The sequence below is a fragment of the Scyliorhinus torazame genome, chromosome 1 (genome assembly GCF_047496885.1).
Source record: "Scyliorhinus torazame isolate Kashiwa2021f chromosome 1, sScyTor2.1, whole genome shotgun sequence".
Taxonomy (NCBI): domain Eukaryota; kingdom Metazoa; phylum Chordata; class Chondrichthyes; order Carcharhiniformes; family Scyliorhinidae; genus Scyliorhinus; species Scyliorhinus torazame.
The window spans coordinates 269742986-269762088 of record NC_092707.1 but is presented as its reverse complement, the minus strand read 5'-3'; the positions used below and the strand labels follow the sequence as shown (position 1 = coordinate 269762088).

At 45.4% G+C, this 19103-nt stretch overlaps 2 protein-coding genes across 2 annotated transcripts in view; one reads left to right on the top strand and one right to left on the bottom strand.

Moving 5' to 3' along the window:
* crls1 (cardiolipin synthase 1) overlaps positions 1-19103 on the bottom strand; it is a 66231-nt gene that overhangs the window by 32648 nt on the left and 14480 nt on the right. The window lies entirely within an intron of this gene.
* LOC140421333 (uncharacterized) lies at positions 12-17237 on the top strand. Its single transcript, XM_072506001.1, has 5 exons — positions 12-242; positions 1009-1761; positions 2880-3084; positions 11223-11360; positions 14416-17237. The coding sequence occupies exons 2-5, from the start codon at positions 1032-1034 to the stop codon at positions 16856-16858; spliced, it is 3516 nt and encodes a 1171-aa protein (XP_072362102.1). The 5' UTR covers positions 12-242; positions 1009-1031; the 3' UTR covers positions 16859-17237.

Sequence of the window (19103 nt, the reverse complement as noted above, 5' to 3'; positions counted from 1 at the left end):
CAAAGGAAACAAGGCAGTCAGATGAAAGACACAAAGTACATGCCCAGAATCCGCACTGACTTATGAATACATGCACTTCTTGGACGCATCCACCAGAAACCCGTTTACCACGCATGAAGTGCTTTTTAGAGCAAAAGTAGGGGGTTAAAAGCCATCTGAATCATACAGTCTATAAAGCTGTGACAGCTACATAGCACTTTGAAGGCAGGGTGCTTCAGATATTTGGTCTGCCAGTCGGTTTGGTAAGTGTTACAATTATTGCATATTGAACAACTCATAGCAGAAACTAAAAGAACAGTTTTAATGGCTAAATGTTGTACTACCTTGTAAATGTTGAGGACTTTTCTATAAAGTTTCAGATTGCAAATTAAGAAAAAAATGTAAACTATTTTACTCATGACTGCAAATGATTTCATATTTGTGGGGACAGCGCTTAATCTTCAGGAGATGTGGACTATTTAACTCACAGACTGCAAAATAAAATGCTAATTTGATTATCCCCGTAATGACTTGAGGTGAAGGGGAAGGGTAGGGGCATTTGATAGTGATTGCGGACATATGCAAGGTAGTTGACCTGTAGCAGCATCGTGGAAATTTGTAACCTTGGATCTTGCATCTGAGTTCTGGAGAAGTGAGCTGCATCTTCAAGGAGAATAAGTTATCACTGTAGTCAGTAACAGCACAGAACTTTGCAATTATTTTTAATGGACATTCTGCTGACGAATAATAATCACCGTCAGCTAGGCTGGTTTCACAAATCTCTGTGACACAAATATTAACATGTCTTATAGCGATCTGTGCAAATCAATTATTCTGCAGGCTGCATACTAAATGCTGCAAAAACTGTAAATTTACATATACAGTAAAACACAGTACCTCACATAAAAAGGGACAAAACAGTACTAAATTTAAGATTGCAGCAAGCTAAGCATTTACTTGGACTAGTTAAAAATTGGAGCGTGATGAAAACCAACCCTCCTCAAAAGTTTTAATTGTGATCTATTTCAGGAATTGTATTCAATTTTAAGAAAATGGAAGTGCTGGCTCTTTTCTTCCTACTAACCAAGGTGGTGTTTGTTCTTCCGAGAATTAACGGTTTACCAGTTGATCAGCCTGATCATTTTCCATTCTACCTTCTGAAAACATACTCCCAAAATAATACTCAGCTTTATCTGTCAAGTAAGAACATCAGTAACATACCGATCAACACCTTCAAAGATTTCAGTGCACTGGAAATACTCGACCTGTCACACAACAGTCTGACTTACAACAGCCTACCCTGTGGGTCCTTGATCATACCAACATTAAGGCACCTGAACACAGCCAGCAATCAACTTACAACTGTCCCATCATGCCTACCCGCAGCTCTCAAATTTCTTGATTTGAGCAAGAACATCATCCGGCAGATTAAGCTTTCGGAGTTTACGGAACTTTACAATTTAAAAATGTTACTTTTGAGTCACAATCTAATCTCAAAAATTGTCCCTTCTGGGACAGTGATGGCACAACTTGAATTTTTGGATCTGAGCTACAACAACTTTACAAAGTTGCGATTGGAATTTCAAATGCCTAATCTCACCATGCTGAGGCTCGAGGGGAACCCACTGCAGCAGCTCGACCCATACGAATTCTCTCGCTTCCCAAAGCTTCATGACCTCAACCTGTCCATGACGTCTTTGGAAGTCTGCAATCACAAAGTATTTGCCCTTGGAATGGAAAATCTCAAAATACTTGATTTGAGTGCAAACGTATTCAAAACCTGTAAGTATCACTGCCTCTTATTTCGAATTTTAAGACAATTATGCACAACAAAAATATATAGGTTTCTTGTTCCTCCCACAAAAATGCACTTAAACCTCACATACCAAGCTCCCAGACCTTAAGTAACCTAATTAAAGACAACACAAACACCTCGATTGCTGGCAGTTCAAACGATCACTGACAGACTTTAGGGATGACACAGCTTATTGCACAAGTGTAGGCTTAACCTTACTAAAGTCACCTGGCTTGCAAACAGAACAAGACATTAATAAGAAATTAATTCCTAAATTAGTTACCACACACACAGGCTTCTTAATTAAAATCAGACTAAAGTACCATTGAAGTCAATGGAGTGGGAGCCATGGTCACAGAAATAGGCAGGAACACCCAGAAAACAATGATTTGATTGTTAGAACTTTCATAAGTAACATTACTTTAGGAATATAATGAACCGACTTAGCCTATTAATATCAATACTCCATACAAAAAAAATGTATTTAATCCAGGCTATATCATTTCAAAACATTACTTGAACATATGTGGATCCGAGTGTAAGGGATACCTACAAGTAGGTTGCTTTTTATCAAATGGGAAACTTGAGGCAATCGCAAACAGAGATTTCACAATCTCCCCCCAAAAACTTCAACTGGTAAAACCCACCGGCACACCTTTTATATTAATTGTCTCTGGTCAGAACTCAAGGTTTGCTGGCACCTCCAAGTCAGAGGCATTCACAGGGGCGAGCATCACTTGTGTCTGGACAAAATTAAAAACTTTAGTCAGAGAAGTGATAGGTCAACAGTTAAGCATTTTAAGTTGGATAACTGGCACCTTTTCAGAATGACATTACTTTTAATGGTCAGCCAAGAAAAATGACTAAATATGTCAGCTCGATGATAAAAACTGTGTTGTTTTTTTCATTAATTATTTATCTGTCTTCAAATGAATTGGAGGAAATATTCCATTTTTTAAAAAATTGATTCCTATTGCTTAAGGACCCAATAAATTGTGATACTGCCGGCAAATACGTACTTCATTGACTGCAGTTCTGAATGTTAGCAAGCTCTCTCTAAAGGCATCTTCAGAACAATAACTAACCATTTATTTGCCATCTACAGTTGACCCACAGTGGTTTGAAGGATTAAACAATCTACAGTTCCTTTTGATGAGGCAAATGCCTTTTCTTCTGTCTCTGCCTGGAGATCTATTTGTCCATACACCCAGCCTTATTCATGTGGACTTGGGAGGAAGTTCCCAGCTACATATTGTGAAAAGTAGTATGTTTGAGTCCCTCGTGCATCTGAAGTTCCTGTCCCTTGAAAGGTAATTATCCAGCTTTCGTGGTTTTCTAAATATTTCATGATACTAAATGGATGAATTGAGCCATTCGTCTTGCCTTTTGATGGCATTTCTTTATTAAGTGTCTTCGGTGTTGTCATTTGGCACAGTTAGTGCACTGACATCAATGTGATAGAAAAATTGCATGTTCAAACCCAAATGCTTCTTGCTTGATATCTTAATTCATGACTTTAAACTGTTCACATCACCACGGAGAGATCTATAAATCATCAATTGCTTTGCCATCACAATGCAAGATTGGTAGGTAAAATCTAAACTGCATTAATGGGTTAATTTTCTCATTTTAAACGGGCACAATAAAACAGCTTTTTACAGGGCAGTTTGAAGTTCTAATGACATCAATGTTGAAAATGAACTCGAGATGCCGGCGTTGGACTGCGGTGGGCACAGTAAGAAGTCTTATAACACCAGGTTAAAGTCCAACAGGTTTGTTTGGAATCACTCTCTTTTGGAGTGCAGCTCCTTCATCAGGTGAGTGTCTCTTTAACCTAGACTTTAACCTGGTGTTGCAAGACTTCTGAAAATGACCTAGAGCATTATATTTAAATCAATGCAGCAGTAAGTGATACAGGTGATGCCTCTCAGTTGATAGTAATCCCGCCTCGGAGCCAGAAGGTTGTGGGTGCCACTCCAGAGACTTGAGCACAAAAATATATGCCAAGAATCCAATGCAATACTGAGGGAGTGTTAGACTGTCAGGTATATCATCATTCAGTTGAGGCATGAACAACCAAGGTCCTGTCTGCTTTCACACGTGGACATAGAAATCTTTACACATTGAGGTTGGAGAAAGTCAAGTTCGCTTTGCATGTGTCGGTAGAGGGGTTCACACGGAGGTGGAAACCGTTCACTGATTTCTTCAAGGAGGATTGAGGGGTCAGCAAGGGAGGGTGGGGTGGGGGGGAATAAGGGGGTAAAAATTGGGAAGGCAGGTTGTGGTGAGGTATCGGGGAAGGTATAAGGTAAGCACAGTAGCACAAGAGCAGCACAGTAGCACAGTGGGTAGCACTGTTGCTTCACAGCTCCAGGGCCCTAGGTTTGATTCCTGACTTGGGTCACTGTCTGTGTGGAGTCTGCATGTTCGCCCCGTATCTGTGTGGAGTCTGCATGTTCGCCCCGTGTCTGCGTGGGTTTTCTCCGGGTGCTCCGGTTTCCTCCCACAAGTCCCGAAAAACATGCTGTTAGGTAATTTGGACATTCTGAATTCTCCCTCTGACTGAACAGGCGCCGGAATGTGGCGACTAGGGGCTTTTCACAGTAACTTCATTGCAGTGTTAATGTAAGCCAGCTTGTGACAATAAAAATTAATATTATTCGGTTGGGGATTTGTGGTTGTTTGTTTAGGTTGATGTGCGGTTCTTAGGATATTTATATATGTAAAAGCCTTGAATAAAAATATTTTTAAAACATTTTTTTACACAACACTATTTTCAGCAAAGGGCTATTCTTCATCAACATCACCAACTCCAATTACCTGGTCATTATCACATTGCTGTGTGTAGGGGTTTTCTGTGCACACATTGTCTGCCTATATTTAAAAAGTGACTGCACCTCAAAAGTACTTAACTGGCTGTAAGACATTTTGAATTGCATCGAGGTTGCGAAAGGTGCAATAGAAACACAACTTCTCCTTTCTCAAATTTACTGACTTTATTGGTAAAAGCACTCGAGAAAAGATTTAATTATCCAATCATTCAAATTAATTAACTGAAATAAAGTCATATTTTTTAATTAATTGGAATTATCCACAAGACCATAAGATATAGAATTAGGCCATTCGGCCCATCGGGTCTGCTCCGCCATTCAATCATGGCTGCTATGTTCCTCATCCCCATTCCCTTGCCTTCTCCCCGTAACCCCTGATCCCCTTATTAATCTAGAAATCCCCTTATTAATCAAGAACACCAGATTTGTGCTTGAGATGCTGTTACCTACAGGGCTACAGATCAAGAGCTAGAAGGTGGAATTAGACAGAATAGTTCTTTCTTAGAACATATCCAGTAACTCAAATCAAACAACTTTGTCAGCGATGACTGAGCCAGTTAAACTGGGAGCTCTGCAATAACAAGGCACTTTACTATCTATCTAAAGGGCATGGCAACAGAACCACCCAAACAGCATACATTTAGCTGACACTGAAAGACCCAATGAGAACAATTTGCACCACAACATTCAAAACAACTGTGAGAAGAAACAGGCACAATGCAGCCAGCACAACATGTAGCCAGCACTGCATGTAATGTTCCCATAAAGGAATCTATACATGGCAATATTCCGTAAAGTAAATACAGAATATGCAGTTACAAATATGTCTTCCCACTAAATAGGCAGACAAGGTCACTGTAACTGTAGCATCCATGAAATCCTGCAACATTAAACAAAATATCTTCTATAGTTAGAACCAGAAGTCGTACAACAAAGGTTCACTACTTAAACAGGTTTAGGTTCTGACAAAGAGTCATCAGCTTTGACAAAGAGTCATCCAGACTCGAAACGTTAGCTCCATTCTCTCTCCATAGTTGATATCACACCAGCTGAGATTATCCAGCATTTTCTGCTTTTGTTTCAATTCTGAAGTTGGGTTTGCTAAATGCAATACTACCTTTCACCAAGAACTGTTCACACTGGGTTGCTACATCTACCATACTTATAGAGCGCAATTCTCCAGAAAGATTTCTAAGTGGTAGAGAGTGGGAATTGCCGCGAGCTACCCGGCGCTCGGCCCAGCAAGGCCGGCAACGTAATTCACTGTTAATTGGTCCGCAAAGAACGGCTCGCCAGCTGATTCGCTGGGACTGCGCTCGCCAGCTCCCCGCTAACAACATCGAGCAGCACTTAAACTGCACTTGCTCAGCCAACCCCAGCCAGCTCGCAACAATGGCGCTGAGGGAACCAGCCCCAAGATTCGGGGACGCTGACCTGGGGAGGCTCCTGGATGTGGTGGACGCCAGGAGGGATGTCCTGTTTCCACGAGGGTCCCAGAGGGTGAGCCACAGGGCAGCCAGTGTTGCCTGGGACCACGTGGCGGCCGCCGTAAGCTTGAATAGTATGACCAAGAGAACTGGCCGGCAGTGCAGGAAGACCTACACATGGCCAGCACGAGTGAGTAGACGCCAACAACTCCTACCCCCGCGGGAGCATCCACCCCCCAATTCACCTGGTGGCCCCCAGCCCTCCCTCCCTCCACAACCTCACCTTCAAACCCCGTCTCCCACCACTGTGAACCATGCATGTGGCAAACAAGATGGCCCCGTAAGAAAAGCTCTCCCAGGATCAGCGGGAGAGGGCCCAGACTGGCGGTGGGGTGCCAGACATAAGAACCCTCACCTCCTTCGAGGAGTGGGCCCCCGAGGTGACCAAGGACAGATCGGTCACCCACGCAGAGGCTGATGGACGCTGCAGAAGTGAGGAACCACCGGGCTCCATCAAACAACCTATCAAACAGGACTACTGACTGCCTTACTGGCTGACTGACCCATCCCTCCCACTGACCACATATCCATTCTCCCGCAGGTCCTCCAGCTGACGGAGCCGGCGCATCCCATGCGGCACCCTCTCCTGACTCCAAGAACACATCGGAGGAAAGCTCCAAGGATGCCACCATGGACACGGCACAGTTGTCATCCCCACCCCCCACCAGCACAGGTACACGCATTTTGGTGGGAAATGTTAGTGGACAGGCTTCTGGGCACAATCTGGTGAGCACTGCAGTGCTGATGGCGTATATCAGGTGGAGGCAGGAACATTCAGGTGAGACAACAGTCGAGGGGCTGTTGGATCCCAGGACCCAGCTGGGTCCCAGACTGATGCTGAGCCTGTGAAATTGGATTACCCGGAACTGATGGATCCGATAGGGAGCAGCCGGGACGTTCAGAGGAGATGTCAGCATCGCTCCAGCAGATCCATAGCCACTTGGAGGGTACCGGTGCAGGAGATGGCGCTGGCAATGAGTGGCACCGAGGCCAACACTGATAGGTTGCCGACCGCACTGGACGGCCTGGTGCACGACGTCGGCACCATGAGTGAAGGTGTCCAAGGCGTCGCGCAGTCGGTGATGGCCATGACCGGGGGCCTCGGCAGAATGACCGCTTCGCTGGGGGATGTCACCCAGCACCAGGCTGACCTTGATGAGGTTCTGCGGGATATGACTTGCTCTCAGATGGGAATGGCCGAGGCGCTGCGGAGCTTGTCCCAGTTGCAGGTGGGCATCGCTGAGGTGTTGCAGAGCATGTCCCAGTCACGGAGGAGCATCACCGAGGGCGTCGACACAATGGTGCGGACCATGGGGAAGCGCTAGGGCTGGCAGAGACAGATGATGCAGGGGCAGCCAGGGCTTGAACCGGCTGCCCCTCCGTCCCAAGGTGGACCCCAGGGCCCTAAAGGCACCGATCAGGAGGAGCGGGTGCTCAGTGCCAACCCAAACCCAACCCACAGAGTGGTGATGGTGGGCACCAGCTTCCCGAGGTCCACCCCTCTGATGAGGCCGCATTTCGGAGTCAGCACTTGGGGCAGGGCTGTACGGCTGTGCATGTGCCGCCGACAAGTGAGCCAGGGCCCTCCTGCCCCAGAGGACGCCCGCTGGGGGCACCAAAGGGCACGGGGTGAATTGGCAGCTGGTAGCCTCCACCTCAGATGTGAATCCTAGGGAAACACCAAGGCATAGTGGTCAACCTAGGAGAGGCAAAAATGTTGAGGATCACTGAGGATACAGGGGGAGGGGGGGGGGGGAAGGAGGTGGCGTAGGAAGGAGAGGGCGGTTGTGGGAGGGGGTGGCACCACCGGGAGTGGGGTATTGTACAGCACATTAAACTCCTTTTTGCATAACCATTATGATGCCTCCGTCACTTTCTTCCACAATGCGGACCGACCTGCAGACAGGGACAAGGGTTGCCCCCAGAACGGTTACACGTAATCCAGGGTTTGGCATGCTAGTGCAGTGAGCAGTTGCACCCCCCCCCCCCCCCCCCCCCGGTTACACCCCCAGCACCCCCCACCACCACAGTGGTCCACACCTGACCTTGGGGAACCACCACGGCAGGCAGAGCTCTCACTGTTAAGGCAAACAAAAGAAGAATTCTGCACAATTAATTCTGGAAGTGGGTTTCAGGGAGTTTGTTCTGTTTTTAGGCAGTTCTTTCATTTACTTGCTCTGCATGTTGTTGGGATGTGGTGGTAGTGGTGGTGGGGGGGGGGGGGGGGGGGGGGGGGGTGGTGGGGGGGGGGGGGGGGCCTGGGCACTGACAAAGTCAGCATTTATTGTCTAACTGTAGTTTCCCAAATAGTTCTGATACAACCAAATGTTTCTTTTCAGCCACTTCAGAAGGCAGATAACAATTAACCATATTAGTGCAAGACTGGAGTCATGTAGCCCTGCATATAGACACAGGCAACAGGTTTCCTTCCCTGAAGGATATTAATGCAGCAGTTGGATTTTTCAGTTTCATGGTCACTTTATACAGGCACAAATTTAAACAAAACTGAATTCAATCCTCTAGCTTAGTAGTGGAATATGAATTCTTAGGATGTCAGTTGCTAGACATTTGGATTAGATTGTCTCGAGGGTTGATATCAGGTCACCTTTTGTTTTCTGTAAATCTCGGAATTATTAGTCCAGCCCTCTGGATTACGAGACTATTACTGTGCTACTGGGTCCATGTTTATTGCATTCACCCTAATTTTTGGTTGGATTACTTAAAATGCTATATATTCCCAACGTGTGCATTTTTCTAGTTTGTTAATCAATTTAATGTAAAAAAAAATATTTGTAGGACCAAACTTAATTGTTAAAAGCTTAAAAACGATTTGCATTCACAAAGGCAAGACTTTCTAGAAGCCTGACCCAAAGTAAAAACCACCATATGCCATTTTTCACCAATGTTTAATTTTAAAACAACAGCTAGGTTACATACCTTTGATCTATATTACAAATGCAGAACTTTCTAATAAATTGTAACGTGATGGGACACATTTGCTGGATTAAGATACTACTGGTACATTTTTCTTCATTCGCTTGTTAACGAAACCTAGGGTGTGATTCTCCTGCGCTCCAGCAAGAGCCAACCCGGCTGGAGAATCTCGAAAGAGGCCTGCAGCGGACCTGCCAACAGGCTCCACGCCTCTCGCGATTCACCGAAGTCCCGCGAGACGGAGTCAGAACCCTGCCCAAAATGGGCCTCGGTCGATTCTTCGGCCTCCCCAGCGAGGCTGCAGCCGGGCGCCGATCAGTACTGGTCCACACAAACGTGGACCATGCGGAATGGCACCCGGGCACTCAGAGGCCCTGGGTGGTGTCAGGGTAAGTGCAGAGTGGCTCCCTGGCCCTCTCCCTGGAACGCAGGAAACTTGGCACTTCCCAACTGGCACCTTGGCAGTGCCACCCTGGCACTCAGGCATCCTTGCACTGCCGCCCAGGCAGTGCTCCTGCTGGCTTGGCAGTGCCACCAAGAGCCAGGTGCTGAGGAGGACCATGCCCATGAAATGAAGTTTTTGGGGGGGGTTTGAAGGTTGGGACAGTGCAGGGCAGGTAAGTACGGGCCTCTGGGAGGTTGTTGGGGTGACGGGTGGGGGTCCTGAAAGGGAGAGGGTGCTTTAAGGGGGCTTGGGAATGCCTGAACAGGGGGGGGGAACCCCAGGGACCCCATATGGGAGTGTCCTCATGTTGTGGGGTAGTGTCCATGTGTGTGGGGATCGACATCAAACAAAGAACAAAGAACAAAGAAATGTACAGCACAGGAACAGGCCCTTCGGCCCTCCAAGCCCGTGCCGACCATACGGCCCGACTAAACTACAATCTTCTACACTTCCTGGGTCCGTATCCCTCTATTCCCACCCTATTCATGTATTTGTCAAGATGCCCCTTAAATGTCCCTATCGTCCCTGCTTCCACTACCTCCTCCGGTAGTGAGTTCCAGGCACCCACTACCCTCTGCGTAAAAAACTTGCCTCGTACATCTACTCTAAACCTTGCCCCTCTCACCTTAAACCTATGCCCCCTAGTAATTGACCCCTCTACCCTGGGGAAAAGCCTCTGACTATCCACTCTGTCTATGCCCCTCATAATTTTGTATACCTCTATCAGGTCGCCCCTCAACCTCCTTCGTTCCATCGCCCATGGCTGGGCGGTGTGGGGGACCCGCAAGCTCACTTAGAGATCAGGGCACCCTTTCAAAATGGCGGCCTGAGCTCAGAGTTCAGCTCCCCAGTGCTAAAAAAAATTCTTTAAAAAAAAAAAAAAGAAAATTTAGAGTACCCGATTTATTTTTTTGAATTAAGGGGCAATTTAGCGTGGCCAATCCGCCTAGCCTGCACAACTTTGGGTTGTGGGGGCGAAACGCACATAAACACGGGGAGAACGTGCAAACTCCACAAGGACAATGACAAAGAGCCGGGATCGAACCTGGGACTTCGGCTCCATGAGGCAGCAGTGCTAACCACTGCATCGCCGTGCTGCCCAGTGCTAAAAAAAATTCTAAGTGTGGGCTAAGCTGGTGCGAATATCCAAAGGACCGGAAAGAAATGTCTCAATGTCATCGAATTGAGGTGGGAAACTCACCAGCAGAGCCGGTGGGAAACTCCTTGAAAAACCCGCCACAAATTAATGTAGAAATCTTTTGGGAGAATCAGGTCCCTAACTCTATACTCTGCATAGCGTCTTTGCTATTATCACTGACCTAAGAAAAGTATACATTCAGAAGAAGTTTACATTTAGACTAGACTACTTCAAATACGTGGTTGTGAACAGACAACTAGATGCAGCTGAATTTGTCTGCAAAATCAATGCCTGTCCTGTTACTCATGTGAAAATGCACTCCACTTATTCTGGGGGACATTTTTCAAGGGGGTAAAAGCGGTCAGCCTATGAAACGAGCTGCCCCCGGCAATCAGACAAATGTTCTTACATTGCCAAAGCTTACACTACATCAGTTCCAACTGGCAAACAAGCAGACAATACATACAATAAATTGAAGGATCAGAACCTTTAATATTCAGTAATTTAAAAGATGCAATTTTGAAATCGGAATCTGATTTAATCGGATAAATAAAAGATTAAATCTGTCAATAAGAAATATTGAAATTAAAAGTGTTGCTTTTTCTCATTCTAGTTGCAACCTGACAGTCTTCAGACCTTGGAATCTCTCCACCAATTCAACTGTCACAATCGGCCTCTCTGGAAACCCCCTAGTTTGTAGCTGTGAGCTCACTTGGCTGATTATTGAAGCAGAAAAAGTACGACTGAATAGGTAAGGATCCTTTTAGCTTCACCTTAAGCAGCAACTTTAGCTTTATTCCCAGAACACAAAGCAGGTCAGTCCGATTAGCACAATGATGAGAAGTGGGGGGAAAGCACACAATCAGAACGTTAAATTAAAATCCAGGAGACCAGGTTGAAAGGCACAAAAGTAAAAGCAGTCTTTACCCGATAATGCTACTTAATAACAGAAACTGTACCAGCTTTATTTTTACTTGCTTAATAAATAGTAACAATCATAGATTTATAGAAGCATTAAGCTGGCCATTCAGCCTATCGTGCACGTAATGCCTCTTTAAAAGAACTATTTCTCATTCGGAAATAAGCACGTGGCCTGAAGAATGTCTACAAAAGCCACACATTTTTACTTCACAATTCTGAATTTAAATCTCTAAGGATGATACTGCATGAGCGACAAGGTATTTGTTTGCTTCTGTCACTTTTCAGATAAATAATTAAAGGCAAAACCAGTATGGAAAAATTAACAAATCCATGCTAGCCTTCTAAATGCTTGCAAATTAGCATTTTTTTGAAGTTCAATTAAATAAAACTATAGACCCAGAATGAATAATTCTTAGCGAACAAAGGGCACCTGGAAAAATATCAAGTCCAATAAATACATTTGTAATAATAATAATCTTTATTAATGTCACAAGTAGGCTTACATTAACACTGCAATGAAGTTACTGTGAAAATCCCCAAGTCGCCACATTCCGGCGCCTGTTCGGGTACAGAGGGAGAATTCAGAATGTCCAAATGACCTAACAGCACGTCTTTCGAGACTTTGGGAGGAAACCGGAGCACCCGGAGGAAACCCACGCAGACACGGGGAGAACGTGCAGACTCAGCACAGACAGTGACCCAAACCGGGAATCGAACCTGGGACCCTGGCGCTGTGAAGCAACAGTGCTAACCACTGTGCTACCATGCCGCCTCATTCAACGTTGTCTCCCTGGGTTTTTAAAAGGTTTCTTAGATATGAAATGATGAATAGCAAAAGCATTATTCACAAAACTAGTCAAAGAGCTGAAGATTTAAGCAATACAATAGATTCTACAATCTAACCCAAAAGACACTTACCATTTGTACACATCAGCTTGCGATCTATAAACGATTTTAAATATTTATAGTTACGGCTTTAATGTTGTTTCCATAAGAAATTTTGTGATCTATAAAATAATGAAATTTAAAAACACCTTACAAATTAACCAACACATTAACATCGGTGAACTGCCCCTTTACATTGAGTAAAGATTAAATCAACTATAGTCTCTGGTTCTCAGTACTGCTATGTCATAGTGCAAACTTAAGAGCATATTTAGAATAATTTAGAGTGACATTGCTGTTTAGATTCCACCAGAGCACAATATTAAGCTTATAAAATGTTTATGCAGTCGACTTCAACACTTTCCCTGTTAGAGCTTCAATGGTGCATAAACATCAGCATGGCAAAATCATAGATTTTTCCTTTCTAAACTTGGCTAGTGTTAGGAGAGAGGGCAGAGCATTTTGAGTGATACAAGGCCAAGATAAAGGGCATGATCAACCGGTAGATGCCAGGAGCGACCTTTACGCTACGCGGGATATATGCAAGTCCCGTGAAACGTCGGAATCAGAATCCCGCCTAAAAGGGGCGTGACCAAACAACACGCCTATGTAGGTTTTAAACCTACGTAGGCAGGGTTACCCGGGATCTACCGGCCTCCCAGGGAGGCTGCAGCCGGGCACTATTCAGTTCTGATCCACACAAACCTGGACCAGACGGCACCCAGGCCATCAGAGCCACTGAGTGGCCAGGGATAGTGCAGGGTGGCTCCCTGGTCCTCCCCCTAGAACATGGGCACCTTGGCACTGCCTGGCTGGCATCTTGGCACTGCCAGGGTGCCAGGGTAGTAGTGCAAGAGTGTGCAGGTGTCAGGATGGCACTGACAAGGTTCAGGACCCAAGGGGACCATGCCCATGAAAGGAGGGTGGAGGAGGGATTTGAAGGGTTAGGGGGTGCATGGCAGGTAAATAGGGGACTCTGAGAGGTTGAAGGGGTGGCAGCTGAGGTTCCTGGGGTGACCTGTAAGGGGGTGTGGAGGTCCTGAAGAGGGGCCTCCCAGGGACCCCATGGCAGGGTGGCCTCACTAGGGGCGGGGGGGGGGGGGGGGGGGGGGGGGATGTGGGGTAATGCCCATGTGGGTGGGGGGTGACATTGCCCATGGATGGGGGGGACCCACAAGCTCACTTAGAGATTGAGGCACCTTTTCAAAATGGCAGCCCGATCTCGGAGTTCAGCTCCCCAGTGCTGAAAAAAAATTCTAAGTGTGGCCTAAACCTGCGAGAAACTCCCCAGGGCCCAAAAAAGTGACCAAGTGTCGTTGAATAGCGGTGGGTAACTCGCCGGCAGAGCCGCCACAATTGAACGTAGAAATGTTTCCGTTAAATTCCGCCCAAAGCATTCGTGATTAAGGCTCCAGCACTAATGGCAAGTGTGCCAGGGAAATTTTATTTATTTATTTATTATAAATTTAAAGTACCCAATTCATTTTTTTCCATTAAGGGGCAGTTTAGCGTAGCCAATTCACCTACCCGGCACATCTTTGGGATGTGAGGGTGAGACCCATGCAGACATCAGGAGAATGTGTAAACTCCACGCGGACAGTGACCCTGGGCTGGGATCGAACCTGGGTCCTTGGCGCCGTGAAGCAGCAGTGCTAACCACTGTGCCATCGTGCCATCCCGGGCCAGGGAAAATTTAGATGTAGAATTATTATAGATGTTTATGTACAATAATAACAAGCATTGGCTTCAGTGCATTTATTTTGCTATACTTTAACTGACATGAGTATTCTTCATAAGCTTAATAATAGCATTGTGAACAAAGATAGTATGAATTAATGTCCAGTACTATAAAATTGCATTGTAATTCAGTTCAAATGTGAGTGTTGTAAAATAAGCTTATCACTGAAACATAATGATTTGCAAAGTTAATTAAGGTTCAAACCATTAAGCCTAGGTTTCATTTTTTGGATATTTAACTTCCTTTCCTCTACACACAACAGGACAAATGATACCAGATGTCACAAGAACGGTTTACAAAGAGAGATTTTATTGACAGACCTTATAGATAAGTGCAGCATTAATGGAAGCCACACACAGGAGTTACAGGTTTCCGCCAGTGTCGTACAAATCCAACTGCTGCAACATACAACAAGATTCCACAATTCTTTGAGCAACACCAAGATATCAAGCAACAAGCTGCCAGGCAAATTTGATATCAGCACATCATCTCCAAACAGTACCAACCTGCTGAATAGCTCATCTTCCAATTCAAATTTTGGTACACTACAAACTGAAGAAAGCACAACACAAAATGATCAAAGTTGGACTAAAAGTAAATTGAGGGTGAAAACGTCAACATCTTCGTCAACTATGACCAGGGATGGAACTGGGATCAAACATTATCCATCCACTACCAACCGTTACCCAACCACTACCAACCGTCACCCACTCACAACCAGAGATCAAACTGAGGCCAAACATCACCCACCCGCTACCAACCATTACCCACTCACGACCAAACATTACCCACCCACTACCAACCGTTACCCACCCACTACCAGAGATCAAACTGGGATCAAACATTACCCACCTACTACCAACCGTTACCCACCTACTACCAACCGTTACCCACCCACTACCAACCTTAACCCACCCACTACCAACCTTAACCCACCCACTACCAGAGATCAAACTGAGGCCAAACATTATCCACCCACTACCAACCATTACCCACCCACTGCCAACCGTTACCCACCTACTACCAACCTTTACCCACCCACTACCAACCGTTACCCACCCACTACCAGAGATCAAACGGAGGCCAAACATTATCCACCCACTACCAACCATTACCCACCCATTGCCAACCGTTACCCACCTACTACCAACCATTACCCACCCACTACCAGAGATCAAACTGAGGCCAAACATTACCCACCCACTGCCAACCATTACCCACCCACTGCCAACCATTACCCACCCACTGCCAACCATTACCCACCCACTGCCAGAGATCAAACTGAGGTCAAACATTATCCACCCACTACCAACCGTTACCCACCCACTGCCAACCATTACCCACCCACTGCCAACCATTACTCACCCACTACCAGAGATCAAACTGAAGCCAAACATTATCCACCTACTAGCAACCATTACGCGCCCACTACCAACCGTTACCCTCAGACTACCAAAGGTCAAACCAAGGTCAAACATTACCCACCCACTACCAACCGTTACCCACCCACTACCAACCATTACCCACCCAGTACCAGAGATCAAACTGAGGCCAAACATCACCCACCCACTACCAACCGTTACCCAGACACTACCAATCATTACCCACAGAATACCAAAGGTCAAACCAAGGTCAAACATTACCCAACCACTACCAACCGTTACCCACCCACTACCAACCGTTACCCAACCACGACCAACCGTTACCCAACCACGACCAACCGTTACCCAACCACGACCAACCGTTACCCAACCACGACCAACCGTTACCCAACCACGACCAACCGTTACCCAACCACGACCAACCATTACCCAACCACGACCAACCGTTACCCAACCACGACCAACCGTTACCCAACCACGACCAACCGTTACCCAACCACGATCAACCGTTACCCACCTACTACCAAAGATCAAACTGCGGCCAAACATCACCCAACAACCGCAACATCAATGACATTAGCATTACCAGAACTCCCCATAATAATGAAGGGGCCTATATTTATAATGATTGAAGATGATGATGATTTGGAGTCCCTGAAAGAAGAGGAGATTACAAGACCCACACATGCTGGTGATTGCAATTATGATCCGTGCAGACACTGGCAGGTACCTTGTCATGATCTACAACATTTGACAGGCTGTCGCTGCCCTGACATAGCTGGTGAGGAGGTCCCACCAGATCCAGTGAAGATACAAAAAGTGATCAAGATTTCAGACAATTCAGCAGAAATCTATTGGTGTGCCCCTAGTTCTACTGTATTCCATTACTATATCATCTATCAATCAGATGACAACAGACATTTGTACAAGACAGACACCATCAATCCTACATATCGAAGATATACTTTACATGATCTTGCCTCAGATAGCACATACCACACTTGCGTGGTGGCTGTGAATAAAGCAGGATCCAGCACTGCAAGCAGCATCTGGCCTTCAAAAGGCCCATGCTATATTTTCAAGACAAAGCCAAACTACAATAGTATATTTTATATAGCCTCCACTGCAATTATTGCCATTCTCTTCATACTTGTGGTTATATTAACAGTTTGCCTGTGTAAAATCCGTTTAAAGGGACAGTTAACTGATTTGTCTCGTATAAGCTTGGATCCCCTAACTTTGCAAAATCCAGCATTTGAAAACCATCTTGAGTTGGCAGATCCAAGAACAATTGGTACAATCATGAGTACAGACTCTGAATAGAATCCCTGATTCCACAATTTAAACCACAATGCTTTTTAGAAGTACATACCTAAATTTGGTAAAACATGTCACTGTTCAGAGTGGCATTTCCTACTCCTTATTAATTTCAGCAATCAGGCAGTGTTGTAATTTATCAAGGGACTCTTTCAAAAAGAGAACAATGTATATTGTCTCAATGAACCATTTAAATAAATTGATATATTGAAAGAATAGAACACAAAATGAGATGTTTTATTGCTGTAAAAGATTGCCTCCTATTTTTTTTAAACAATAATGCTGTTCTGCTTTACATTTATTCCTTAAATGCATGAAAGTACTGTAAACTGCTAAAAATGAAGCAACCTGGAGAACAAATTAAACACGTCTTAACAGCATACAACTTCCATAGTTTTGTCTTGTTATACTAGGAGATGTGCTGTCATTTTTGTATCCTGTTGGGTGAATATTTATGAAGTAGGTGAAGGGTTCGCTGACTGATTAAGTCTGACAGGCATGATTAATCTTTTATGAAGTTGGTTGTGACCATTTTTATACCAGCCAATAGGTGAGTCGTCCTAAAGAGTGACACGGTTTTGAGGGCTCCCGCAACAATATGATAAGAGAAGGGGGGGCACTATGCCTACCAGGTTCAATATCCCACCAGGTGTCAAGTCAGGATTCAGAGCTCCAGTCTCCACTCCCTTGATGAAGTGGATCCGGTTGTCATGGTTTCCGCCTCAATAGGCTGGATTAAATCATTGGTCTTCAATCTCTAAACTTCAGGTAAAATTCAGATTAAACCGGTGAATGGATCTATCTCTAAGTGAAATGAGTTTGGGAAGCCTCAGCCCAGTTCCTGGTAGATACAACTCCACATCACAAACTGCCTCCATCTCTCGGAGAGGCTATTAGATGGCTTGGTCTGGGAAACAGAGCTCACACAGGTGCAACTGGGATGGTACCCTAGACTAGAACTGCAGAATGCTGTTTGGGCAGATTAGAGAGAGCATAATTTTGCAGCTCACCACGTTGTATCCGACCTAGAGCATGACTTGATGTCAGGAGCCTGCAAAGCAAAAACACCTCATTTTCAAGTCCAAACAGAGTGGAAGTGGGTTGATGGAGGAGGAGGGTTCCTTTGTGATGAAACAGAAAATGTGTTCCATTCAACTGTGCTTTATAAATTTTATTGCAAACAGGAACTTGTGCCCTTTAACGAGCACAAAAGTTCACCAAATTTAAACAAAAAGTGTGACTTTCTTTTCACAGAAAGGATTTGGTAATCAATTAGGATTTGTAAATTTATTACATTCAAGCGTCCCATTTGGAAATGTTGTGGTTTCACACACTGGCTTAAAATTCACCGCGCAGTCATTTATTGCAACACTGAAAATTTTATATATTGTGAGCCAGGCACTGAAGAGGAGTTCACATTACGATCGGGGACAATGACAAGGGCCAATAGTTTATTCTATTTTAGTTTTATCGCAGTTTAGCACTCCTAATAGATATCTGCATATATCATCACTGGGGTGATCTTTCCCTTTGATCCCAGTGTTGGCTGCCATCATGATGTAGCGGCATTAATAATAATAAACTATTAGTTTATACAGTCCAATAACTGTTATAGTGCTCAGCTCCATGTGGAGTGTCAAAATAATAGTTTATTAAAACCATAAGAATTGAGACTTCCGGTTGCGGCGATGACCAGCTAAGCCGCACGTTTCGGCACCTCCCGTTTCAATGGACTTTTGGGGTCTTATCGGGAGCCCCAACGGAAATTTTTAACGGCCAAACCCAGTGTGAGGTGACAAAGGAAGAAGTCCCCCCGGGTGTGGATGGAAAGGAGCGACAGTAATGTCCAGATTGCGGAGGATCCTCTGGAGCAGTGGCAGGGAAGGGAAGGGAGAAGCAAGATGGCGGCCGAGGGAGCCCAGATGGTATGGGGCCCGGAACAGCAGGAGTTCCTCCGACGATGTGTGGAGGAGCTCAAGAAAGAGGTGCTGGCGCCGATGTTACTGGCAATCGAGGGATTGAAGGAAACACAAACGGTCCAGGCGATGGAACTCCGTGGAGTGAAGGCAAAGGCAGCCGAGAACGAAGGCGAGATACAGGTCCTGGTGGTAAAGACGGAGACGCACGAGGCACTACATAAGAGGTGCATAGAAAGGCTGGAAGCCCTGGAGAACAGCTCGAGGAGGAAGAATCTAAGGATTTTAGGTCTCCCTGAAGGGACAGAGGGGGCTGATGCTGGGGCGTATGTGAG